The following is a 27,697-nucleotide window of genomic DNA, read 5'->3' on the forward strand; positions in this document are numbered from 1 at the left end:
AGTTTAGAAAAATGCTTCTACAATTGGGGAATGGGGGAATCTGTCCGTCTGTGGTCCCCATAAAAATAAGTTTTAAATCAGAGTAACCCTATTTGACCCTATTTTCAATCTATTCCTTTAAATTCTATTTTCACATATGAGTTTTATTTCTTCCAGCCTCCTCCAGGCACCAGCACATCATCATCTCTTCAAGTTTTATTTTAGACTGAGATTTATGCCTGCCTTGACTTGGGAAATTGCCCTGGGAATGATTTGGTGCAGTGCAACCCGCAAAAGCTGCTCAAATCCCAGTTTCTGTACCCATCACGATGAGCCTGTCAAAGCTCAGCGCCTGGTGTTTACTGATGATTTGTACCTTGAATACTGTGACGCTGAAGAAGACGGCTCATGTAATGGATATTCTGTGGCTGGTGTGTCACTGAAGCGCTTGTATATACGGTATGTTGTTGTTCTGCTAAATGCACCATGCAGTTGTTCCATTGAACTACAGACTTGCACAGCAAGAGCGTATTGGGTTTTATTGCCATGGTCAAGCTGTTACTTACAACCAAGGCAACGGTGTACATGAGAATTGGTTGTTTGGCTTCGGTTCTTCACTTTGCCCAGTAGATTAAGGCTAGATACATCATCCTGCTTGGTGAAAGTAATGAACTCCAGCGTGGCAGCTCAATCAGGCAATAATAGTCTTCTACAGCACATCGGGCCATGGTGTTGGTCGAAATGAATGAGTACAACGAGGACTTTTGTATCTTTATTCCGTCCTTGCAGTATTTTAGGAGCAGCATGAATGACGTCAATGAAACAAAGAAATACAGAGCTTCAGAGAACGGCGGCTTCAGAGAACATATTTGCAGACCGTTCTTTATCACAGCTATACTGCTGATAAGACTTGCTCGGTTGTGGACTGTGAAAAGCATGTACAAGTACATCTCCAAGGGGGAAAAAGCGAATTCTTAGCCGTATCCATTGTCCACCGCTCTGTGAAGCACTGCCAGGAAAGATATGGCATGCGTAAAAAAAAAAAGAGGTGGCCTTGCTGGCATAGAACAAGCAAGCTGTCTTTTGAATGCCTTGCTGCACTTAGATATTCCGTCACAAGGGATGGGAGGCCGTCCTTGAGAGGACAAGCAGAGACAATGAATGAGAGGTCACGAGGAGCTCGAATAACACTGGCAGCGAGCACAGTACATACACAACATTGTGATGTTTCCTATCCTTCAATTTCACCGTTTCCAGTGCCACAAGACAGTACCAGCGCTCAAAAACGTAAGAACATCCGTCTCTGAGCACATATAAGTTAGTGAAAGCCTGATGTCACCTTACAGCCATTCAGAATTGACCCTTGTGCTGCTTTATTTAGCGTAATATGCCACAAGTATTGATTGAATGTAACTCAGTGGGAGGTTGTCAGGACGCTCGTGACGCTGGAGACACAGCAAGAGGGAGAAAGATGTAGAAAACCACTCACAGAGTGGCTTTGAGACTATGTGGCACTTCCGTATAGCTTTTTTGAATGCCGAAATCGGTGGTATGTGTTCAGAGCCTGAGGGCACAATCTCATTTTACATTCAGCTCCTTTTGCGGCTCCCCTGGCTGCAGGGAGCTTCCCACAGTTGTAACATCAAATGACATTTACAGAGCAAAAGGCTCTGCATGTTTGCTCTGGCCGTTGACACTTGTGATATTTGCCGCTGCTTTGTTTGATTTGTTAGGCGTCCAAATACAATGCAGAAGGTTTCGGGCCTATGTGAGTTTGAATTGGTAATTTATTCATGTCATAGAATATAAAAAGAAAGCGAAAAAAAAAGAAAATATAACAAACACTGAGCATTGAAACAAGAATAACTTCACACTCGGTGTGAATACATGTTTGATGCACATATATGTGGTTTTTTGGTCTCAAAGGTTATGAAACTTCTCTCAGCCGGAGAGAAAATCAGCTGACAATGAGGGACATCTAGTGGTGAATCATGAAACCTCCTCAATAGCATGACATGATATGACACCAAAGAAGGAGCTCCCACTTATTACTTCTACTTCACTGTTTTGCATGATACTTGTTGAAAGAACAAATGGAAATCCAAAGCTGTGTTGTTTATATTTTCCTATATATCACTGCAAGTTGTGTTGTATCTTAGTAAAGTCGATATGCTCGATGTAAAACTGCTGTCTGTAACACTATAAGCACACGTAAACAAAGCAAAAATAAATAGTTGATATCAATTAGTAGAAAAAGTTACAACTTTTTAAATAAATAACGACCTTTAGTTCCAAAACGAGGGTGTGTCCAGCACGGTAAACGGTGTGATGCGTGTTTTCTTCGTGTCATGGATTAGTTGCCTCCAGGGAGCGCCCGTCTCCAGTCTTCACTTCACTGCCCACCTTTTCTACCTGCCCACAGAAAGTGTCAAGCTGGACAGAAATATACAGAGCAATACTCTAACGAGGCTTTCAAAATAAAAGCGTAAAGAAAACAAGAATTTCAGAGTCAGAAAAAGGACTTACAGTGTTCAGTGGAATCATGAGAGGTGAATCCAGACAACCACAGATATACAGGGCTGTATAGAAATGAGGAGATAATAAAGAGTGACGCTAAAAGCACGTGTCAATGAGTCAACAAGTTTTACGTTTTAAACCAGTCAGAGAGGTGGTATAAATGTGTACAAAACAGAAACAGAAGAATTTACTTTTGATATTATAAGTAGAGCTCCAATTTGCCAATCATCATTTTGTACTTTTACTGAAGTGAATTTGTGAAAACAGGGATTTCTATTTGTAATTGAGTACAATAAATACATCTCTACAGTGTGGTATCACTACTTTAACTTTCAGGTAATGATTCGAATACTTCTTCCACCAATGAAAATGTTGCGACAGATTGTGGTCGGATGACATAGGAGCCGACAAAAGATTTAATTTGAAAGCAGCCGACCGGAAGAGTGCTTTATTCCTGTACTCGGGAGGGCTTGACACCTGTCCCCCTTCTACCTCCCCACCTCCACAGGCCTGCCCGCCCTCCTCGCAACGAACCACCTACAACAAGTTTGACAGCTCCGCTTTTCCCGGTGCTCACACGCAGAGAGCAGCAGCAGCAGCAGCGGCGGCTGACTCTCCTTCTCTGGACTTCTCTCCGCTTCTTCCTCTCAGCTGTTATCATTGGTTGTTGGCACGTGTGCGTCTCGCGTCTCCTGCTGGATATGAGGAGTTTCATGCGTCCGTAGTTTTGGTCACTTTTCCCTGTTGGATTTATTTTTCTTTTTTTTGGGGGGGGCTGGGGGGGGGTGGCGTCGGTGTATTTTTTTTTTATATTTTCTTAATCGGGTGTCGCGAGAGGATCTAAATTAAACATGTCGAGGAGCGCGGATGAGGTGAACAAGCTCACTGAAAGTACATACAAGGTGGGTACTGGTGGGAAAACAACACCAGACACAAAGAGCCTCCATCTATGAAAACCTGCACGCATGTGTCCACACCACTGAAACACCTTCCCCCGGCTGCGGGTCTACTTTCCGGTCACGTTTACCAGCTGAAGGGGGTTTTTAACAGCTGGTTGAATATTAAACTGTTCACTGATAGAGCAGGCAAAGATTGAGTGAAGCCTAAACTCAACTCTGTTTACCTTCTTTATTTGGCTAATAATATATCCGAATATACATCTGATGATAATCTGTTATGTGTAATAAATGAGTGTTGCTGTAAACGACATATTTGAACGTTTAAGGTTGTTTTTTGTGCTGTGTCAGTAGAGACAGACTGCAGTGTTGAACCAGTTTACATGAACAGATCTGACTTGGTGCGGCTTTAACAGACTGGTTTTGAAGAAAGTAGATCCACTCTGAGAGTTCCATTTCCTCATTAAAGTGCTTCCTCGGTTGATCAGCATCATGTGAAGTGCTCTGTAGTGTACTCTGGCATCTGTGCCATCCAGTAATCAAGCTGAGTTTATGTTCTAGAGAGAAGTGGATGCTTTGAATGTGAATTGCTTTTACTTGCTTTCAGCTGTTTGGAAAGTGTCCCTCAAAACATATTCAGTTGTCAGTTGCTTTTTATGGAGCAGTAGTTGTTTCATTGGAGTTAATAGAGAAATCTGACCAATAAGTAAAAAAGATTATGCATTAATGGATGTGAGCCAAATATCTACGGCAGTCCTCGACCAAAATAAGTTGATTTAATCGACAGATCTGTAAAATCTTGAGTTTCTCCATAAAGAATCAAAGAGAAGCACCACTTTGCACCTTGTGATTACCAAAGACGTGTCTTGGAAATAAGTCATTCGGCATGAAAAGAAGCATAGAACAATGACCAATCGACTGAAGACAAAGACCACAACAACCGACGAAGATCAGCGCAGCCCTGCACAAGTCCCACCATGAGCTTTAACTGATTACACTGTGTAGCCAGTCTGCAAACGCCACAGGTATTCATCCATTTAGTCTTCTTGAGTAGCTTTTACCCGCTGGCCTCCTCTCAAGACAGCCCCCGCAGCTCCTCGGTGTGATGAAATGCAGGAAAAAGACTCCGGGTTTAATAATTTAGCTGGCTGACTGAGTTGTGTGGTAAGATTATACAGCGAGCTCCTCGGCAGCCATCGCCTCTGGCTCGCTGCTATAATCGACAGCGGCTGTGTGTTCACTTGATTGGTGCAGCAAGTTGGTGGAAAATCGTGTGGCCTAAAAGGTTTTTGTGTTCATATTTCGGGATTTCTGATCAAAGGTTTCCTTTGTTTTATACTGAGATGGACGGCTGATGTGTCACTTATTGACAAAGGTCTGAATCAGGAGTGGGGGAGAAACGGTGTTTGCCAAGTGTGTCTTTCGGTGGATTTCTAAAAGTTGAATCATATCCTGGATTCTGTTCTTGGGTGTGAACCTAAACTAAGACATTGTCATGATGAAAGAGCAGCTCGATAATTACAGAGATAATAAGACGTGATTACTGATGATAGTTCCACGCTCTGGCATTTATCATCTAATGTTTCCACTGTTTCGTTTCCTGTCTTTGTCATTCTTTTGTTCTTCCTCGTTCTTTTGTTTTTCTCGTTCTCTCGTCAAAACTCCGTGTCATTTTCCTCGTACCGCCGTTTTTGTCTTCTATGACGTTGTGTGTTAAAATCAACCCTGCTTGTATAGCATTGCACGTGAATGAATGTTTTGCCTAAAGGTCATAGGTCACAGCGCCTGTTAATGAACAGTCAACAGGGTTTAACATGGCCGTGTGCATTTGGTTACTCATCACCTTATTCACATGTGATGTCACAACATCTGTCATCCACCTGTTGAGTCAGCAGCGTTACAAAACAAACAACAACAATTCAAACCTCGTGACTAACTGTCTCTCCTGTGTGTCTCCACCCACCCAGACTGTGATGGACCAGTTCAACCCAGGACTGAGGAATCTGGTCAACCTGGGCAAGAACTATGAGAAATCAGTGGCTGGTGAGCATGTGACTACGTTAACAATCATTCACAGTGACTCAGAGTTTAGAAAAACAAATGGTTGTAACTAGAAGGTTGAGAGGAGAATAGAGGCTTTTTTTTCCAGGTATACCTTTTTATAGAGAATATTTAGGTTGTTGTTTAATGGTCTTCAACATGCATTAGGGAGCCGATATAACATTAATGGTCATTTTATCGTTTTCCCAGCAATGATCCTGGCGGGGAAGTTGTATTTTGATGCGATGTCTAAGATTGGGGAGAATGCTGCAGTGTCTCCTGTCTCCAGAGAATTAGGTAAGTGTCCGCGTTGCCCCCGTCCTCTGGCTCTCTACAGCTACTGTAGGACACCTACAGAGTGTGCAGATAGTTCCTGCTTACCTGAAGCAGCTGTTTGTCTCACTTCGGACCCCCGAGGCGTTTTAACGTTGGTTTCCAGGGGTGCATTCACACAGAGTAGGTTTAGTACGGAGGTTATTTTCTGGATCATTTCTTCTACATCAGACATCAACAGTTTCTCATTCTACCCTTTTAATACATGTTAGTGTTTTCATAGCAGTGCCTCACAATCAATGGAAATAAAGAAAGCAAATCAATGAGGGAAACGGTAATAAACGCAAGATAAGGCGTGGTAATATAAACACCATGTAAATACCACCAGTCATTGTTTTACAACGCTGCCAGCTTGAGCTCATCTTGCAAATGATGAAATCAGCAAATTTCCAGAAAGTCCTTTTTCTTCAGCCCGGACAGAGAGGAGCCTGCAATGGGGACCTCACTGCTGTCTCATTAAGAAACAATTATCTGATCTGCAGCACAGCGAGAGATCCAAAGAATTCAACTTCATCTACAAAAAAACGACAATCGCTTTTACATACGTAGTCGTTCAGCGCTGTACGAGTGGATGATTCTACCTGTTTTCTCACTGTGGAGATACACAAGCCAGTGGGCGCTGTAGCTTGAACACATGCAGCAGTTCATCTTTGATCATTGCCAGCGTGGCGCTTGGGATCGATGTGCGTGCGGTGAGCTGAATGCACTGTAGCGTAGGATTTGTTTGTTTCTAACCAACTCCCCCAGGCTTCAGTTCCCACACGCTCGTTTGTAGTCCAAAGATGTCTGGCCTCCTAACTCGCTGTCACCAGTGGCACACTTTGATGTAACCACGGTATGTCACTCAGCTCCCCTGCTGATTAGGAGCAGAACTGCTAATTAAATGCAGCACAATGGGAAGAGCCACCTGGTGTTGCTCTGGTGTCCTGCCACGCTTAAAGTGATACTCTACCCCAAAAAACCTTTCCTGAAGACTTGAAGGATAACTATTTGTGATGTCTTCCTTAATGAAGAAGTGTGGCTGGTCAGATTCATTTAATGTTGGCCCGCAACAGACTCCAATGGTGACAAGTTGTTTTAATTGTGCAAAAACAGTGTGATTATAACTCCCCATGTCAGCTTCCCTTCCCTCCATCTGTTCAGCATGTTGGAAACAGTATCTGCTACAAAGACTTAATTGTCTGCAGAGAATATGGACAGTTGAGAAGTGAGTTACGCTGCAAGACAAGTTGAGGCGTTTACTCTCAGCCGTGGTTAAATGTTCAACAGGGAGCTGTATATCTACAGGTGGTTGATAATCAACAGAAATCTAAATCTTGATTTTCGGGTGGTTCATCAGTTATAGACTGTGATCTTCTCACATTGTAGAAAGAAATAATGTCCGCTACAAACATAAGGACATGACAGAAACACCAAGGTGTGTCATGTCATGACACCGTGCCATCTATTTTAGAGATGACAAAGACTTGACACCGCTGGATTTTCCTGTATGCAAACAGCAATGTTTGCATACAGGAAACTTTTTTTTTTTAGAGCAGTTTACAGTAAACTAGGTCCTCTTGCAACCTCTTGGATTATACTTCCTGTAATAGGAAGTGAAGAGGAAATGAGGGGAGGGACATCAACAAACAAAAGCTGGATATTATCAGTGTCCATCTCAGAGATTAAAAAACAAAACAATTACCACCTGTTTGAAGACAAGAAATAAACGCATAAATTCCCCCTTTTTTTTGAAAAATGAAAACTAGAAATGATACGTCCGAGGGATGACGTAGACACGGCGTTAGCATTACAAAGCAGTTTTAATGTTAGGTGAAGTCCCACTCAGCCCCTCTCTAATCCCTGTATTGCACATGGGCTCGTGGCAGATCAGTCTGAGTCGTTATGGGGCATTCTGTAGAGCAGGGGGTGATTAAATACACAACACAGACTAATGAGCCGGCCCTTTAATGCATTGTAACTGGAGTCTGCGCTACAGGTCTTGCAGCCGGGATGGCCGACCGGTAAATTCGTTTTTCAAGGCAACAATAAGAATCGTAAGAAAGCAGAATTTCCCTCGAGGAACATGAGGTGTATCACAAAGAATAGAAACGTCTCTTCACCCGGGGAGCTCGTGGATGTAGTGAAGCTGCCCCGTCAGAAACCTGAGCTCCAGTGACGGGTAGCCAACCAGAAACCGGATACTCTTGAGAGGCACTGGAGGACCGGTGCACCTCGTCCTCCTACCTTCTTCCTCTAATTCCTTTAGTCTCCCTCCTCCTCCTCCTCCTCTGCCAGAGTTCAAATGTCAACAGCTCATTCATTCAACACTCAGGCATCTCAATTGTTTCCTTCTCTGGTCAAACCAGGAGCAGGAATTAAGATCTGAAGCGCCCGGACGTTTGTATTTGAGGTGAACCGAAGTGCCACTGAATCTGGAACATAAAATATGTTGTTGGTTTCCTCAGATCATATTTGACAAGGACCCTACAACTGTTGGCCAAACAAAATCCCTGAAGAGTATTTAACAGCCTGTGAGACGCCATGACCGTGCAGCATTTTGTTATCCGCAGGGAATGGAATCCCATCCGATCGTGTCCTTTTTACATTCAGTTCTGTTCATTTCACTCACACACTTTCTGAATTTGACTTTATTTATTCTACTTCATCTCTGCTCCACGGAGCTCGTGGCTCAGGAACGGAGTTGATAACATTTCTTCAACGTTTAATCTGTTCAAATCAAGTCGTCATTGTTCACAGAATGCATTCATAATGACGAGGCTCACAGAGGAGCATGACCCTGTTCATCACAGAATCGTAGCATTTTCTCTCCTCTTTGTCTCGCATGTCAGAAGATGACGCATGATTTCACCAGAGGCAAGGTAAAAACCACTAAGTAGTGTTCAATGACATGACCTACACTGCTTTAAAGGACAAGAGCACATGAACTGTAGCTGTTCTGTTGTCTTTCACATCAAACCGACCATTACAGGCGCAGGTCGGTTTCTAACCAAAGACCTCTTTGCAGTTTTCACGTTTGCTCATAACATAACATCCGAGCGAAGAAAGTTCAACTTTAGGCACTTAACTTGCCGACTTGTCAGATGCTACCCTCTGTGTTTGAGGAGCAGCTGTCCGCCCTGTGATGTCGAATGTAAAACCGCTCCACGAAACACAGTGAGTGCAGCCGGGACCCGTTTACAGCCTGAGCAAACAGGTCTGCAGGCAGCCCGTCTGGACTGTGCGGCTTTATCTCGGCTGGCTTTTGTTAGCTGATGGCGGCGGATCGCTCCCGGTGTAAATCCACATCATGACACACTTTTGCCGTCGCACCTTGCTCGAGCGAGAACACCTGTTGCTTGGCAACGTATTGCACAGGCCGTGACAGCAATAAACAAATGACTGTGAACTGCTGGAAAAACAAAGTGACTGTTGTTTCCTGTAATGCTACTGTAGCTTTGTGTCAGTGACATTACACGTTTGCATTGAATGCATCATTCAGATATGTGGATGACTCACAGCGTTTGGGTCCAACTAATAAACCTGTCTGTCAGGTATTTGACTCCACACCTAGTGACATTTTTAAGATGACATTGTTCCAATTGAAAGATAATGAAATTTTGAGGTCAGGCGTTCAGTCCTGGGTAGCCTGAACATGTTAGTGCCAGGTTTGCTTCTACAACAGCGTCCTGAGTAAAGTGGTGAACCTTTCTCTCAGACAATGAGCCAGAATTCTCCACTTCAGTGTTACTTACAGACGGCAAACTTTCCAGTTTCTTTCCTTTGTTCAAATATCATTCACAGCCTGATTTATTGAACGGTTTGTTCCCAAAAAAAAATGGCAAAATATATTCTGTTTTGGTAAAAAAGCGATGACCTTTGACTTTAATATTTTAACAAAATAAAACAAGAATTCTTAACCTGGCTTTATCCAATGTTCAGATTTAGATGAGCTAATATATAACAAGATCATGCCTAATATACATATTTAAACATAGAATTTCAGAAAACTTGAAATCGAAAAAAATGATTGTCTTAATGTAAGTAATCGACTGGCGAGGCGTCATTGTGATAATAACTATGATATCCCCCCCCCCCCCCCCCCGCCCCCTCAGGGCAGATTTCCTGATCTGTTCAGCTGATCCGTTGGCCTTTTATCTGTCGAGCTGTTCGAGCTGCGCTGACAGAAAGAGCCATGTCACCATCATGCAAGGTGGGGCGGTGAGAGACAGAGAGGGGAAGGGCTGTGTTTACATGCTGATGAATGGCCTCGACACAGTGCTGCATCAGACTATGCAGCAGCCTGTTGAACGGCACTCGGGGATTTGCGTTGTAAATTTGAACACGTCAGAAACGCTGTTGACAGAAACTGTTAGTTCCACTGTAGGAAGTGGAACCTTTTTAAGAAAATACTTCCTGTAAAGGCACAAGGACAGCTGTTCCCTTTTATTCATCTTTTGAAAGGTGAGGTTTGTGTGAACTCCTTTTCACACTTGCATATTGGTCCACAGCATCTACAAACATGGAAATATTGAATGACCAGAGTATTATTTCTTCACTGAGCCAATACCTGCCTCTGTGATGGCCCGGCTCTTCTATTTACATACAAATGAGCTAGTTTATGTGCTCTGAATCAGAAGCCACTGTATCTGTAGAGTGGAAAATGTGGCTTTACCAAACAGCTCAAGGTTGCATCACTCTCTACAGCACAGCTGTACTTGTTGGCTCCTGAAGAATGTTTCTTTTTTTTTCGTCGTGACATTTGCTCACTGCACACAGAAAATAAACTCCTATGGGAAGAGCTCAGTGCGGGAAAAAAGACAAAACATCCGGTATCGAGTTTCCATTCTGAACATTTGCATCCTGCTTTTCTATCGAGACGTCCCACGATCCCGCGGTAGAGAGCCAGTCCTCAACTGTACTTTGAACAGCAAGCGTGAGACTCAAAGGGCCTTATGGGAGCTATTTAGTTGTTGCTTAACTCATAAGTAGTTTGATTATTTTATTTTAGATTCAAAATTCTTATCTTTTTTCTTTGCCAATTTGTTCAGGTTCGTCATTAACTTGTATAGTATATTTCTCTGACACACACACACACACACACACACACACACACACACACACACACAGAGGCCTTTTCAATCTGGGAGAAGCACTACCCAGGCCACAGACAATATGTTAACAACAGACACAAGTCTGCATGAAGGCCATCTGGTTTCGAGTTACTGCTCACAATGCTGCAAAGCAATGACACGTGTGTCGTTATTTAGTGGTTTTGGAAAAGGCAACTAGTTTGTAATGTAGTTATGTTTGTTTTCATTAACAAATTAGGATTTGTGAATTCAATTATATTTTTCAGTGTTTTCATGATCACTGAAGGTGTGTACTGCAGCGGGCAGGTCGTCAAGAAATCTAATTATCATTTTCCACATAATGCTCCGTAATCCTAATTTGATTGCCTTTGTGAGCCACATGCAACAACAGAAGGTTGTGTTTTGTGGCCGCCTGCCATCTGAGCTCTTTTTGATGAGCCAAAGCAGTAGGTGGTCCAGTTTTTCTGGTCCGGCCACATTTATTTATTTTACTTTCATCCCAGCGATGGAAGTCTTTTGGTAACATAATCTGTAGCCGGTGACATTTGATGGCTTTTAAGGTTGAAAATGACTCACATCCTTTCTCAGCGATGCTTTCAATCATAAACCGTACACATGGTGTATACATTGTGTTTATTGTCATAGTACACATTTGTCACTGTCAAAGCAAACAACACCGAACAATGAGATCACTGCCAGCCTGTCCATCTTCTGCCGTGTGTGTGTGTGTGTGTGTGTCTTTGTATAATCAGTATATATTTCTTCCTCCTGCCCTCTTCTCTCTGTGTGACAGGTGTAGTGCTCACGGACATCTCAGAGGTCCACAGGAAGGTTCATCTTGAGCTGGAAGAAAATGTGAGTGATAGATATGCTTTTGCGCTTGTGCACATTCTTCCTAAACATGTCCTGCGTAACCTAAGTTCTCAGTAACTGCGTGGCCTCCCCCGAACGCACTTTCGTCAGCCACTCTCTGAAACGGTTACTCGGCATATCTCGACAACCGCAAGCAAAGCCTCAATTGACTGAGCACCATTCAGTGGTACACGCACAGTCAGCCAGGGGCTCTTTCTCTCTCCTCGCTGCTTCTCCTCCCTCCCCACCGACGTCAACTTGGACAGGCATAACACAAAGAGGTTGGACGAGGAAACAACAGGTTTGGGTTGTAGGAGCACCTGTTGGTTTCCTACCTTGCTGAGAACAGGGGGACAGGCCTCAACATGCCCCTGGAAAGCACCAGCTGGAGCTGCTACAATCGGTTGCAGCCTAATTTGGGTTGTTAGCACGCTCACAATAGAGTAGCGCCGCAAACACTGATTCTTTTTCATTGTTAATTCAACTTTTAGCTCAAATCAAAAGCTCAAATCTTTGATTTGAATGATTTTAAGTGTGCGGACATGTATTCTACCTGTTGTTTTTCTGCAACAAATTCACTTTATGAATAGTTTAGTCCGTGTTATGATAGAAATGAAGGTCAGATGCTCATTAGAAGTTCCCAGAGCCCAAGGTTGCATCTTCCAGCTGTTTACTTTGTCACAACAAAAGTTAAAAACTCAAAAGCTTTGTGATGACAGAGTGCTGCAGAATGTCACATTGGAGAAGCTGTAACATACAAATGTTTGACATTTTCACTTGATACATGACTGAAACAATTCAACTGATACCTGGTTGTTGTTGTTGTTGTTGTGTCCGTCCACTAATCGTGACATAGTTTCAGCTTCATACCACAACAGTTGGGAACATTTACATTGCTAATGGAGCCTTTTAGATCGTGAAATTTGAAAATAACCTGTTAAATCTGAACTTTGGGGGCAGAAACGTTGCGAGGCACTCCTCTGAGAATCAGTGAGTGGGATGACTTGTTAATGGACTCCAGCTGGTGAGTCACAGCATCAATTCAGGTCCGAGAATGATGGAGGAAAAACCTTTCACAGACTTCGATGAGGGTGTGTGTTGTGTCTCCGGGGTCTTCTGTGTGTGTGTGTGTGTGTGTTCTGTAATGGGGTCGTCCAAGTCTTCGGTCCGCCGCCGCTGCATCGAGGCTGTGGCGACACAAGCACTTTGATACCCTCACACTAACGGGAGAGCGCTTCGAGAGAAAGGGAGAGAAGTCTGTGGGCATTCCCACGCTTTGTTTCTGACTCATTCATAAGCGCAACCTTGGACTCGGCTGTAACCCCCGCACGCTCGCACAGATACGCTCTCAAACGATCGCTCTCCATTTCTCTCTTTGAGACTTGCCATGTTTTCTCTTTTTTCTGACTGCAAAAGCTGAAAAAACTGCAGCACTTCATCCTCTCATCAAGTTTATAAATCACCAGTTTGTGCTCTTCCCCTCTCCTCTCTTTGGTCCCTCCTCCTCCTCCTCCTCCTCCTCCTCCTCACCTGAAGTTTAAGAGGTTCCACAGGGAGATAATATCCGAGCTGGAGAGAAAGACTGAGATGGATGTCAAATACATGACAGTAAGTAGTTTCTGTGCATGTTTTGTTTGAGTGTCCGTGTGTGTCCACCCCCCCCCCCCCTCACGCTGCCATACAAAAGTATGTTTTGTTCTGTTTTTGACATGTCTGTAACACTTGATTATCAATAGTTGTGATCATGAGCAGGTAGGTGGATGGAAAACTACACTCAAACACTCCGATCCTGGGCAGCAAATCAGTACTATCATTTTCTGTCAGTATGACTGCCAGGCATAGCAATTACTTTATGCCCTAATGGGAGTTATTACTGCAACACATCACAGAAGAAAAACAAGCTCATATTTTCCAGCAGCATCAGAAAGTCAAAACGTATTGCTTTTATTACGGTCTAATGTTAAATGTGTATCTCCGCCAAATGGCAGATGGAACCAACTTAACACTAAGAGACGTAATGTGTTTCAGAAATGGCTTATTCTATAATCGTATAATAGAAAAGTGCAAACTCGCTCTTGATTTCTGCACTGGCATGTATTTCCTCTTCCCTCCGCTGCAGGCCACGTTTAAGAGGTACCAGATTGAGCATAAGATGAAGCAGGACTTCCTGGAGAGATCCCAGTCTGACCTGAAGAAGCTGAGGAGGAAGAGCCAAGGCAAGAACGCCAACAAGTACGAGACCAAGGAGAGCGAGGTGAGATGGGCGTGCGCGCACGGACGGGACACGTGACACGTCGCACACGGACGCTCTTTGCGCGTTCATATGTGCGCAGACATAATTACGCAGAAAACACACTCATTCACGAATCCCGACACCCGAGACGCAAAGACGGTGTAACAGTAGTTGGGGACGATGTGCAGTCATGCAGGAGAAGATCTGTTTGTTGTTTGCTTCACACATGCACAAAACACGTTCCCTTGATGCATTGAAAGACAAACCTATCGTCTAATAGTTGTCACGCTTCTGTTTGTACTACGAATCACTGGTGATCCGTTTTAGAAATGAAGTAACTGACTTTTGTCATGTGTTGCCTCAGGTGTTTTACCTGCAACAATTAATTCTCTGAGGAATGTGAAGTCTTTACAGTCAGTTGACGTTGTTGCATGGCGCCACTGCCAACACACCCCAACAGTGACTCTGTAGACTGAGAAGAGTTCCGTGTTAAAGCTGCGACCACGGCGGCCTCAGATCTTACACAACCGACAATCGTTCCAGTCAGGCAGCCTGTGTGTGTGTGTGTGTGTGTGTGTGTGTGTGCGTGTTTAAGGGTTTGTGTAGTCTGTCAACACGGTCTACCTCTCCCTAGCCTGGCTAATGTAATCGTCCCCTTCTCCAGTTATGTAAACGTGGATTGCAGAGCGATCACTTTTGGTGTAAGCATGCTTTGAACTAGACCTGAAAGGATTAGTCAGTGAATCACTTATTACGATTTAGGAAGGGTCATTTTTCAAGCATTAATATCAAAAAATACTAAAGTTCACTGGTTTCAGCTTCTTAGATGGATTTACTGCTTTTCTTTGCTATATATCATAGTAAACAGTTTTCTTTTGGTCAGACAAAACAACTGAACATGAACACTTTATCACAATTGTTATTTATGTTGTAGGCTAAATGATGCTCTTTTTCCCACGATATCTCTATCGCGCCTTCGTCTTCCGTTTCCTCTTTCCTTCTCGCCTCTCCTCTCTTCCTCACCGTCACACCCCCCCCCCCCCCCCCCACACACACACACACACACAAAAGCTGTGAGTCAGTGTGTTCGCTCGCTGCTGTGCTCACTTATCTGATTCAAGGTCAGGTATTAGGATTTGGCGGCAGACACGGACGGGCCGGACGGACAGACGCGGTGTCGTGGGCTTAGAGGCCGAGGATTCACCAGGAGACACCAAAAACACTTCAAAGCCAAGAAGCGACCTGTCTGAAATCAGAGACAGACACTTTTCTTTTTTTTTTAAAGAAAGGGAGAGCGCTGACAAAACTATCAAACAGTTGATAACAGGTTTTACCCTCTGTACATAAGATAAACAAAGATCAAGATGGAGAGTGTGATTTACGTTTTTGAAGAAATGTTTGTTTTATCTCTCTGTTGCCGCCCTACCTATAGTAAGACTGTGTGTGTGTGTGTGTGTGTGTGTGTGTGCGCGCGCGTATGCGTCCCACTTTTTCCCCTCATCCACTTGTTGGAAGAAATGATGCCGCCCACCTCTACAGTTCTGGAAAGGTGTTCTCGTTCTCCATCTCGCTCTTCGTTCTATTCCATTCAAACGATCTTTGTTGGCATGAAATTCTGCAGTTTTCCTCGTCAAAACAAAACAACACAAATTAATAATTGCATGGTAGAATGAGCTAAACGAATGCATGTTATGAATATGTATTTGAACGTGGTGGTAATCAGTTGGTCAGTTGGAAACGCACTGTCATGTAGCTAGTGTGGCACGCTCACCTTTCCCCTCCAAGGACAAGAACATGAGAATTTATGATAAAATCTTTATTTAACATCCGATGTTTTTGTGATTTTTGCCGTTTAGAAAACATTGCAGCGTAGAAGTAACTGCTGGTTGAATCCTTCATCGAGATGTTTAAGAATATTGGGCTGAAAGGCACATTCTTCACAGACAATTGATGATTGGTATACACAGTCCGATTTGATCACAAATACTATTTAAAGAGTACAACAGTCAAATACTTACTGGAAGTCAGCAGAGCAAGAGTATGCTTTCGATTAGCAGCAAAAGAGACTGTGTGTGTGTGTGTGTGTGTGTGTGTGTGTGCGTGTGTGTGTGTGTGTGTGTGTGTGTGTGTGTGTGTGTGTGTATGTGTGTGCGGTTGGTTCAGAAATTGACATCTGCTTGTTTGTTGAGAGATCAACAACTCTAAATGGAGAAGTTCACGTCAGGACTTCCTGGAATCAGAGAGACATGCGGTCAGGCAGGCAGACAGAGATGACATCACCGCCACTCCCTGTCACTTTTGCCACTGCATGCATACACAGGTGTGCCGAGGTCATGTGGTTTTTTTAATATCCTCTCAGTTTTTATAGAAATAATTCGGTGGTATTGTTTGTTTCTGTTTGAGTTATGAGGGCATGTTTACTCTGTGATGTTCACACGCAGAGGGACAGTTCTACAAACATGTTGGTGGAGTAATTAGATGGGAATTAAGCATTTTAATGATGTTTATTTTTGCAGTTCACATTCATTTGGGTAGATTTACGAACATTCTCCTACTGAGTGGCTGCCACATTTCCATGTTAAATCTGTTTCATGGGCATAAATGCACTAAACCCACCACAGCTTCCTGGTAAATAAAGCCCTCAGCGATGTATCAGAAGAGGACGGTTGTAAACGCTGCATAGAGAGGGTGTGTGCCATTGTATCAACAACCGCTACGGGCGTGCCAATTGAGGATGACGACATGGATCTCAGGTGTAGCTTTGACAACGACTCGGGGACAAAAGACGATGTTTAAAAAAAAAAAAAAAAAAAAATCGCCTCCTGACCTTTTTTTTTTAGATAATCGGTGTAGATAACACATTCCCTCCCTACAACTGCTGTGTTTTGTTCCTGTTGCTCCGTCCTTTCACTAAACACTCAAAGCACCCTTATCTGTCAGTGCAGTGAACTGTCGTCTAATAATACCTTTCCCCCTGCACGAGAGAGATTAGGATATTCAGACAGTAAACCTGCTTCGTGTTATTTGCCCTGGTTGGGTTTGTGCACAGACGGGCAGTGAAAAAGGGACTCGATGGCTTCAACCCGTGTGGTGGGAGAAGATAAGACATGATGATCGAATTAAGATGGCAGTTTGAAAGACAGCAGATGACAAAAGACACACGAATGGATTTCAATCGATTCACATTGACTTATTATAGAACTATAACATTGTATTATGTGTGCTTTTGTTGTCTCAGTGCCTGGAAACGTTGACAAGCCGTCAGATGGACATGCAGCTGTTCATCGCAGACGGCTGTAAGGAGGCTCTGCTGGAGGAGAAGAGACGCTTCTGTTTCCTGGTGGACAAACACTGCATGTTCTCCTACCAGTATGCCTCCTTCCACGAGAAGGTACAAGTCCCTTCTGCTGCTTATCATGTTAGACTCAAGTCAAGCTTTTCCTTGTGTGAACGCTGTACAGGCGTCGTTGCAGTGCAGGCGTGAAGCTGTCTTTATGTTCGACTCAATGCGGCTTTGAAAGGGAAATCCAAATATGTCGGCGACGAGATGGTACATCAGATTATACTGCACGGAGATAAACATTCAAGACCTGAGATTGAACAATTTATTCCTCAACCCCCCCCCCCCGATTTCTCAGTGCTCTCATGTTGCCATAGTGATGAAAATGTGTGCACTGTTTTCGGCTGATTACTCATGTTTTCTTTTAATATCTTTTCTTGCGTCCACGCCTGCTGGACAGGCCAGAGACATGCTGACGGCAAAGCTAAACAGCTGGCAGGACCGGTGCAACGACGCCTCCGACATGCCCGCCAGTATCTTGTCGATGATCGAAGGACTGCGCACGCCCGTCACCATCACACCTCTGCCCTCTCCCTCCCCGTCGCGGCACAGTATGGTATGATGGGCAGGCACAAATAACGTCTCATGATTACTTACACATTAGATGATGTGATTCCTCAGGTTTGCATATCGATGAAGAGAGACCGGAGTTCTTTCAAATGTGGAGTTAGTTTGGACACCGTGTATGTTTTGTAATCAAGATAAACCACATTTATTAAGCATGATGTAGCTTAATATTCACATCAATGTAATTATGTTTAATATGTTATGACTATAGCCAGTTGGAATGACTTGTTTATATCTTACAGTATGTTTGATCTGTGACTTTTACTGGGTCTTAAATCATCTTGCGAATAAATAAGCTATCGGTTGATGTTTAGCTTTTGATGAGGCAGCGACTGCGATCATTAAACACTCAAATATAGATAACGGTACTGGCTTCACTCCAGTGCTCGTCGTGCTAGGAATAGTAGGTGAGCCAGGAAACCCCTCCTGCATTTTTGCATAATTTTGTCATAAAATCTGATTTTTTTTCAAAGTCACAATAATGGGGAGGGTACATCTGCCTGAAATATTACCATGAAAACAGCTGCATGTTTTGGTGTATTTATTCAATTATTTAGCTTGAACGTTCAAAGGCAAGTTGGAAAAAGAAAGTGAACTTTTGGTTTTAGTAACTAGTTCAACTGTATTTTGCAGCAGTGACCTCAGCCAGATGTTTTCTGCACATGTGTTGATCACATCTTTACCTTCACCAGGAGGGATTTCACATCATTTCCTGCCAACAAAACTTTAATTACATTGACGCTTCAGTTCATCTCACAGAATCTCAATTGATTTGAGGCCAGTTTAGAACATAATTATTTGGGCGTTATTAGTTTGTCTTTAATCCTTTTTTTTTGTTCTTGGCACTGTATTCACACGCTGACGTTTTCATTAATGTTGTTGTGGCAGAACATGGCCGCTCCTCCGGCTCCGCCGCTGAAGGCTCAGACCAGTCCTCTGGCTAACATGTTCGCCCATGAGAACAACACCACCACCGTAACCAGCGCCACCAAAAACAGCATCGGTAATATGGCATTGGTTTTTAATTTGGCACCTCTGTGTTGTGATGACTTCTGCCAAGAGATCCCCCTAAAATGTGTCACACTGTTCACCTTTAAGCCTGTGCTTTTGTAGCGCACCCAGCATGGACTGTCTGTTCTTGTTCCTGGAAAGAAATAGCATCTGTTTCACTTGGATTTGGATTTGAGGATCACTTTTGTCTATTGCTGTTTCGTTGCTCTCTCAGCGCAACAGAGAGGCATTTCAGGATGAAATGGTTGCATCAAATAAACGCTTATTATAAATGATTAAACAAGCACTGGATGGGCTGTCATAAAATGTGCTACAGATGTTTTAAAAGGATACATTCCATTGACTTTTCCTTTGGTGCCTCCACAAAGTTGATGTTTTTGTCTCGTATTGAAGTGTCGTGAAAACTATTGGATGGATTGTCGTTCAGTTTGGTACAGACGTTCACATTTTGATACGCTGATCTTTCAATTAGCGCCATCACCGGGTCAAATTCAATTTTTTTTACAGTGTTTTGATTTATGACCAAATACCTGCCAAAGTAATGACATTCCCATCAGCCTCGGCTATACACTATGTTGATTGCTGAAGAGCAAATCTCGAAGCTCAAAGCAACATTGAGCTCAAGTCGTTGTACTCTCACTGTTGCTCCTCCTCATCATCATCCTCACCTTTCTTCCTCCCTCACTCCCCAGACCACGTGAGCAGCGAGGAGCACAATCTGGCCAGGTCCGTGTCCGTCGCCACTGGCCTCAACAACATAGTGAAGAGGACGCGCGTGCGCACCGTCTTCCCCCACACCGCCGGCAGCAACAGCACGCTGCTCAGCTTCGAAGAGGGAGACGTCATCGCCCTGCTCATCCCCGACGAGAGAGACGGGTGGATGTACGGCGAGCTGGAGAAGAATGGAAAGTGAGTCAAACCACACGTGTCTGAATTATATTTGATGAAAAACTAAGATTATCCGAATAAGTAAAGGCATGCTGTTCTGTTCAGTACATTGATATGTGGATTTACAGTAATCGCCTACACTTCATCATGGCCTTCATCAGCCATTGTTTTATTTCTCATGTTCCTCCTACCGGTTCGAGGATTGACACGAGTCTGACTGCGCTGGCCAGATGGTCCCTCGTCAGATTGTTATGCCGATCATGTCCACGCACTCGCTCAGCTCTCGGCTCACCGAGTGCTGCCTGACTGAGGAAATCAAAGTAAAGTATGGCCTGAGGGCTGGATGTAGGATAGCGGGCTGGAGGGAGGCACAGAGAGAGAAGTTCAGAGTACCAGCTGCTCCCCCACACAGACGGGCACCAACCGGGCCCTCTCTCCCCGGGGCTCTGATGTCTGATTTTTTTTGAAACGGGGATTTGATCCGACATCCTGGAAGTGTTGTTTTTCATTTTAATCATTCATCAGGTTTGATCTGTATCACCATCAAGGACCTGGCAAATGTAGGGTATATACAACTGATCAAGGGCGGAAAGGAAGTGAGACTTTGGTCACGCTGCTTCAGCTCTGCCAGCGGGGCGAGCTCGACTGTCCAAATGCTTGAAAAGTGTCATGTTTATCAGATCACAGCGCCCGACGAGACGAGCGCCGCTTCCTGCAGGAGGTTTGCCGTTAATGCGTTTGGGTCTCTCGCCGGGTTTCTCCCTTTGTCTTATGTCTGCTTTGATAGTGTTTCCCGGCAAACTCGCCTGGCAACACCTAGACTGATTCACACACACACACACACACTGTTGATGGACTGAGGGATGGTGGTCACTTTTCCGACATTAACTTGATCCCACTGTCTTATCGTTCCAGCAGGCTTGTTCGAGTTTTGCTTTCTTGTCCAGCAAAAGTCAGTTGGGGAAAGTGAACGCCCTTGGCTGCCAGTACTCTTCAGTTGTCCTTTTCATGAATGCCAAGTTGTTTCAGTGAACCTGTCCAGTGGGAAACCTTTCCCTTGATAAATATAAGATGCTGTTACTATGAGTGAGATTGAGTGAGGTGTATTTTCCAGCAGGAGTCTTTCTTTATCTCAGGTGCACAAAGGAAACGCCCATTTTCCCACGCCAGAAGTGCAAATATTAACATGTATCCACTGATATGTATGTACTGATTATGAACAATCTTGTACCATAACCGCACAATGACACACAGTCCTTGCTCTGAGCTTTTGATAGAGTCAAGCTGTGACTTGTATTTTTATTTTTACAAACCTTTTCATTCTCTCATATTAATTCCTTAAAATGTGTTTTCTTTGTTTATCAGATCAAGGTGATAAATTGTTGGGGCGCCTAAATTTGGTGAAATCATTTGACTAGCTTCATCACATTTTTCTCAGTGTGGTTTTCAGCTCCATAATGAAGTTGTTTTGCTGTGTGTGGACAAAAGGCTGCTTGATTTTATCTCACTGAGGCCAGCAGAAACTTCATGGTGGCCTGCAGCCTGACTCCGATATCGACTCATTTATTAAACAAGCGCAAAGATTCATTCAACATCCGAACAAACCCGAATCGTGTGTCAGCTCAGCTGCTTTGAGATAAGACCTTCACCGCAAGCCCTTGATTCATTCAAGTCATTGATTTCCTTTGCTTCTTATAAAAGATGGAACACAAACAGTCCCACGACCAACAGCGGAGATGTGCTGTTGGAACAGATCAATTCCATCAAATCAAAGGCATTTGGAAAAGGTTCCCTTTGACGATCTCCGTTTACAAATCAGAGCCATCCATTCCTGAGGATGTCTTTGCTGTGATGAAGTCCGACATATAGTAATACAGATACTTAGAATAGCTCTATAGCATCCCCACAGTACTGTGGGGAAATAGGCGTATATGTGTCTTTATCTTCTGGTTAAAAGATGGAGGAAGTCATTGAGTTGAGGGCCGACCAGCATAGCTCTTTGCTAATCATTTAGAGGCTTTTGGATTCCTGTGCAATGAGAGCCGATCGGGCCGGCCGGCAGCAGGATATACCTCCGATGTAATCATCCCTAACGTGGCTTCTCTGTCTTTGTCTGTGTGTTGCAGGAGGGGCTGGTTCCCTTCATCTTACTGCCGTGCTCTCGCCGAGCCTCTCGTGAACAACAGGTAAGGAGACTCCAGGTTCCAGCTAACACACACACACACACACACACACACACACAGCAGCAGGTTTCATGTTGCAGCCAGCTGTATTGTTGGCACTAGTTACTCCTGTTGGAGAGATAATCTTTCGAATCTTATGAGGGACTCTCCCAATCCTCAACCTTTGATTCCTGTTGTGCGTATTTAGTTTCCTCAATCGTCTAACCGTATGGAGCTTTTTCAGTTTGAAAGAGTTTGTTGTGTTGCATTATACAACGCAGAGTGAGGGATGTATTCTTTAAAGGATTCATACACCATAAAACAATGTTTGCGTGTGTTTTGCTCGTACAAATTCTGTGTAACTGAACTGAATCTAAAATGTCACGCAAGCTCAGCAGAATATGAGGAAACGGGATGTTTTGTGCTGATGAATAGATTTAGCTGCTGATGAGAGAGAGAGAGAAGGTTCAGTGAAGTCGACTCCAGCCTTTTCTTCAAAGAGACTCATCCCAGAGAGAGGCTGCCAACCAACTGCCACAGAAAGTTTAAAGTAGAACCAGCGCTGGGGGACACAACACGCATAAGCATCCTGGTCCTTTTGTCCTTCTGAGGACCCTCCACTGACTGTATTTAGTTTGTGCCCCAAACCTTATTGTTTTCATCATGCCTATAAGCCAAACAATAAGTAACCCTAAACCCAAGATACAGCCCTTGAAGATAGAAAAACAGGAGTACATTCCCCTTCTCCTACTTCCTTCTTCACTTCCATCTTTCGTCCTTTCTTTTCCTTCATATATCTGTTTGTAATCCGTCCCCTCACCCTTCCTCCTCTTCCTCCTGCTCCCACCGCAGTGTGTCTGCGGCCCCGTACCGCAGTAGAAGTGTGGTCAACCTCCACCATCAGGACACGGAGACAGACGAGGCGACCATGGTGCTCCCGCCGGCGGACTACAGTGACGTGCCGCAGCGCAGCGCCATCAAGAACAACACCAGCGTCGTCGCCACAAACTACAACCACAAGCACTCCCCAACGCCCTCTGCAGCCTCCTCCTCCTCCTCGTCTGATCCCCACACGGTCAGTCAGTGGGTTGTGTTTGGATCACGTCCGTTCATCTGACATTTTCACACTTTTAGCAAGCGGAAAATGTTCCGTTGAAGAAATGATTGTTGTCAGACATGTAATCAGCCCAGAGCACTTTGACCATCTGTCTGCTGTCAGACCTTTCTGCTGTGCTGGCACAGTCGCGCCGTAGTGTCGTGATAGAACTGGCAATGTGAGGCTTCGTCTCACCTGATACCTACTGTACCCTCAGCTGTGCAGCCTTATCTCGCCTGCTGATGACAGTACGTGCGTGTGTGTGTGTGTGTGTGGTGTCAGATGAGCTTTTTATGTCAGCCTTGGAAACCTGACCACAATCTGATAGACCGTCTGTGTCGGCCGACACACACACACACAATACAAAAATCTATTATTTGGACTGTTTGAGTTCGCCGTAGAAACGACTTCTATGGCGTGAATATCTTCCGGACAAATGCATGTGAGGCACAAGCACATACTGACAAGTCATTATTGTGGGTATTTTCATTGTCTGCTTGTACAAACAACACTGCTTGAGGCTTGTTTGAAATACTGAATTTTAATTTAGAATGGCATACAAAAGCGGGGATTTTCTCTGTGTTTATTATATTATTTATGAATTAAATGTATTATATGTGAGGCTTAGGTTGCATAAACTGCAGCTTATTTGTGTAAAAACCTCCAGTCAGGTGGATTGGAGACTTTAAATTGTCCATCGGTGTTAATGTGTGGAGAAACTGTTTTGGTTGTGTGTAACTTCTTCTATCCAAGGGATACTCTGCCTCTCACGCTGGGCATTTTAAGTCCTTTCCAGCTCCCCATGACCCTGAACAGGACATGTAGTTATAGAAACTACGATGGATTTTTTTACTCTACTTTGACTGTCCAAAAATCACCATAAAGTCCCACCTTAGATTTCGATAAATATTTTTTTCTTGGGGAGACAAAAAGACAACATATCAGAGATGTGTTAGAAAGGCTAATGCAAGCTTTACTGCAGGAAACCTGTCTTGTTTTCCAAAATTGCGGTTCATCCTCGCATGGTTGTTGGGGATGAGAACTGAGTCTGGATCAGCAGTGCATACACAGCACCCTCAGATAATATAATGATGACGCTTTCTGTCCATCTTCACAAATGGTGACACAGAATTTGTATTTAATATCATCATTTCAGCCAGACTGTAGTTATTACTTTACGAATGTTGTCCCATTTGCAGACCAATGCAAAGTGTCAACCAAAGTTGTGGCTTTGCTCTGTGAAAGCTTTTGCAGTTTGATGGCTCTGGATGAATGTAAATGTGCTGTGGTAGGTCAGGGTCACATGCACCTGCTCTGTCTGCACGATCGCATACACAACCGCTGCACTACATCACATGACACATCTCACACTAACTATCTCTTACTCAGCCAGTGTCAGGTCTGGTGGATGATCATCACGTCTGCCGGTAGAGACTCACTAACCCCTTACAGTTCCCTATCAGCTGGGAGATTTAACATGCCGACGATGAGCATTCATTGCCTGAAGTTCACTGCAACCTTAACTTACCATACGGACTAGAATTGACACACTGGATGGTATTGTCAATATGGTAAAAGTGACTGCAAGTTAAACAAAGCTTCATGTCCTAAAGCTGTTAATATACTTCATAAAAAGTGTTTATCATTGCACCTTATTATTGCACACAGTGTGTTTTTTCAACCAAAACACACTGACTGGCAACATAATCTATATACAGTATATATGCTGTATAGTAGTGGTAGTAATAGTTGCGGTTGTAAGGCCAGAAATTACCGTGTGTGTGTGTGTGTGTGTCTCTGCATTATGGTGGAATTCCACTTTTGGTGAACCCGACACCCAGCTTCCCTCTTTGTCGCTCTCTCTTCATCCTTTCTGTTTCTCGCAGTCATTGTTTGTCTGTTTATCTCAACATCGGCACGTTTGTCTCTCCACCTTCAATGCCCGCCTCTCCCTCCCTCCCTCCAGTTTCCAGGGAAAATGACGTTCACTTTCAGGGAAGTTTGTCCTCCGTTCGATCTTTACAAACCCGGTGCTTTAACTCGTAACACACGCAGATCTCAGAATAGACTTGCGGATGGAGGAAAGTTGCTACAGCAGTTCTGTAATACTCTAATTTATGCTTAGTGTGTGAGTGGGAGGCTGAGGCTGTGTGCTGGTGTGTGCACATGTTTGTGCTTGTGTGTTGTTGGGTTTGTTAGCGGCTTGGGGCTTTCATGGACATTATTGTCAGCATGATAAGTGTGATGCATCCTTTACCCGCCATGATTGCTGCTGCGTGATTTGTAATCCAAACATCTGTAAGAGGAGGACAGATGTTACATTATTTAAGTCCTGTGGGGAATAACAGCGGTCGCAGTGAGAGGAAACTGTGCCAAGACTGAGACACTGTGTACAGCGACATCAGTCACTCGATCCTCCTCTGACCTCTTGTGGAATCTCTGCAGTACTGCAGGTTGACAACTGGAAGAAAAGGGAAGATCGACAGTTTATCTGCAGCACTTATGCTGACAAACTGTTTACAAAACAGTGTCTGTGTCCAAAATGACTCCCTAATCCAGTCATTCACTGCTCCCTGTATCACAGACACTCGTATACTTTGGAGTAAACTGAGATTTCTGACAATTGTGTGATTTTTGTAGCAGCGTTCACATACATTTTTGTTCAGTTGTGGGAATTTCCTGGCAGAACATCAAATAAAATTGGACACCAAATGTAGTGCACGATATAGTAAATGGGGAGTGACGTAGGACTCAGACTGTGGTTGCATTTCTGGTGTGTTTACAGGATCATCTTTTCTTGCGACAGCAGAAAAGCAGAAACTCCAAACTCTGTTGCATTGTGTGTGTGTGTGAGTGAGAGAGTGGTTCTTTTAGATTTTCTCCTTCTATTTGCCACTTCCCAGTCACCTTTGTTCTTTAGCTGTCCCTCTCACACATAGTCCCCAAGATGTAACCAAGAGTACAAGATCAGCATAGCTAGGATGATTTCAGGTGGGGAGGGTCACATGCTCCTTATTGAGGATGTACCTTAGGGGGGCAATGGCTTTAAAAACATATGTCAATCCTTTTAAATTCAACTTGATTTTCTGTGAAATGAACTGTCTAAAACAAAATCCTCACCTTCAGCGGTGAACCCCGCCCTAAACGCCAGGCACGTGTACTTCAGGCTCAGTGAAACTGACTGTGGCTTGTCAAAAGAACACTTGATGTGGTGAATTTTGGAACAGACTTGAATTTCCAGAAGGTCCAGATTCCACACACCGTCTCGTGTTATGACACAGCGCTGCCTTTCCCACGCTTTCTCTCGCCCATCCATTTCTCCAGCATGTCCAATCCTTCAGCAGCATAAAATATATATGTGTGTGTGTTACTGTACATGACACGTGGCAGAATGGGGGATGTTTGAGGTGTTCATAGTGCCAATGTGTCATGGTTATACACTGTGTGTTACAGTGAGTGTTGGCCTTGTGACAGTGAGCCTGTGTTTCCTCCACAGGCAGTGCAGCCGAACGGCACCTCGAAATCTCAGCCTGCTTACCTCGCGTAAGTCTCATCAGCACATGAACGAGATGATCTGCCTTTTCTCTCACTCCGACCTGCACTCATCACTCGTCTCTTGCTGCCTTTTCACAGGGGAGGGAACCCATTCGCCACAGTCCGGCTACGTCCAACAGTCACCAACGACCGCTCCGCACCGGCCATCTGATCGGTCCACAGTTACGCAGGACCCCCTCCGCTCCCCCGCAACGTCTTGTCCAACCTTCCTGTGTCATCTACCGGGTGACGTGCAGCACCGCCCTGCCTTTACTGTCCAGCAGCGTCTACTGGTCTGGAACCAGACAGAACTCGGCCAGCACTGAGACAAAAAACCAAAATAAAAAATGCCATTTGAATCTGGGAATCCGCTCACTGCTGCAAACTCTCACGTTGGAAGTATTTTGGGACCGTTTTTATTTTCCAAAACAGATGCTCACATATTTAAGATGTATGTTTTTTCTATTTTGTCCCTCCGTTTGTGGTGGTGATGTCAGAAGGACCACATTCTTACCCCTGCACTTGAGAAATGGATGAATGAAAAACGGTCAAAGAAAATACTGCGATGTATTTATGCTGTTGATGTTGCTTGTTCATCGTCAACGACTGTTAGAAATGCCATAGGACAGTAGAAGAACGGACTTTAGAGGACCTCTGCAGTTCACCTCCAGGTCCTTATTCAAACGTTGCATCTTAGTGTCGATGCTGTGATGCCGAGTGTTGCCGCGAGGAGAGAAAAATCACTTCAAAGAGATTCCTTCGAAAAATCTTTAGTCCCTCTTATATACACATTTGTACAACATGCTATGAATAGTGTTCTTTGCCATCTAGACAGGACTTTTGCCTTAATGACACAAACATAACTGCAACGTTACCTGTTGTGGACTATCGCCTCATCTTCACATTAGCAGTGCAGTCATTTCTGCTTGAACCCTTGCACATGCATGTGCAGAGACCAGTCTGTAGACTTGTTATTGGCCCACATTACAATCTTAATAGAATTTGCTGTATGAAAAATAAAGATTTATTTCTTCAATTTGCTTTTTTGTCCATCATGCACAACGGGTCTGAATGCTCTTGTGAATTTTTAAATATTCATCCATCACCCTTTGAAAATGGAAAAAAATGAAATCAAGCCAGGAGTCAAAATCGTAAGCAGCATTCATTTTTAATTACA

At 44.0% G+C, this 27,697-nt stretch overlaps 1 protein-coding gene across 1 annotated transcript; it reads left to right on the forward strand.

Annotated features, from left to right (window-relative positions):
• Positions 1-3,288: 3,288 nt before the first annotated feature.
• Positions 3,289-27,491, forward strand: baiap2l1b (BAR/IMD domain containing adaptor protein 2 like 1b). The gene is made up of 14 exons (XM_079282277.1): positions 3,289-3,398; positions 5,360-5,435; positions 5,643-5,729; positions 11,631-11,692; positions 13,226-13,297; positions 13,809-13,943; positions 17,161-17,313; positions 17,663-17,818; positions 18,718-18,832; positions 19,533-19,749; positions 21,855-21,914; positions 22,743-22,965; positions 26,483-26,529; positions 26,620-27,491. Exons 1-14 carry the CDS (start codon positions 3,348-3,350, stop codon positions 26,690-26,692), a joined length of 1,527 nt encoding a protein of 508 aa, XP_079138403.1. The 5' UTR covers positions 3,289-3,347; the 3' UTR covers positions 26,693-27,491.
• Positions 27,492-27,697: the final 206 nt, after the last annotated feature.

The sequence above is a fragment of the Melanostigma gelatinosum genome (genome assembly GCF_949748355.1).
Source record: "Melanostigma gelatinosum genome assembly, chromosome: 13".
Taxonomy (NCBI): domain Eukaryota; kingdom Metazoa; phylum Chordata; class Actinopteri; order Perciformes; family Zoarcidae; genus Melanostigma; species Melanostigma gelatinosum.

Coding starts and splice junctions, on each gene's coding strand:
- baiap2l1b (XM_079282277.1), top strand. CDS start 3,348: ATGTCGAGGAGCGCGGATGAGGTGAACAAGCTCACTGAAAGTACATAC. Junction 11,693..13,225: donor ATCTTGAGCTGGAAGAAAAT/GTGAGTGATAGA, acceptor CCTCACCTGAAG/TTTAAGAGGTTCCACAGGGA. Junction 22,966..26,482: donor CCTCGTCTGATCCCCACACG/GTCAGTCAGTGG, acceptor TTTCCTCCACAG/GCAGTGCAGCCGAACGGCAC.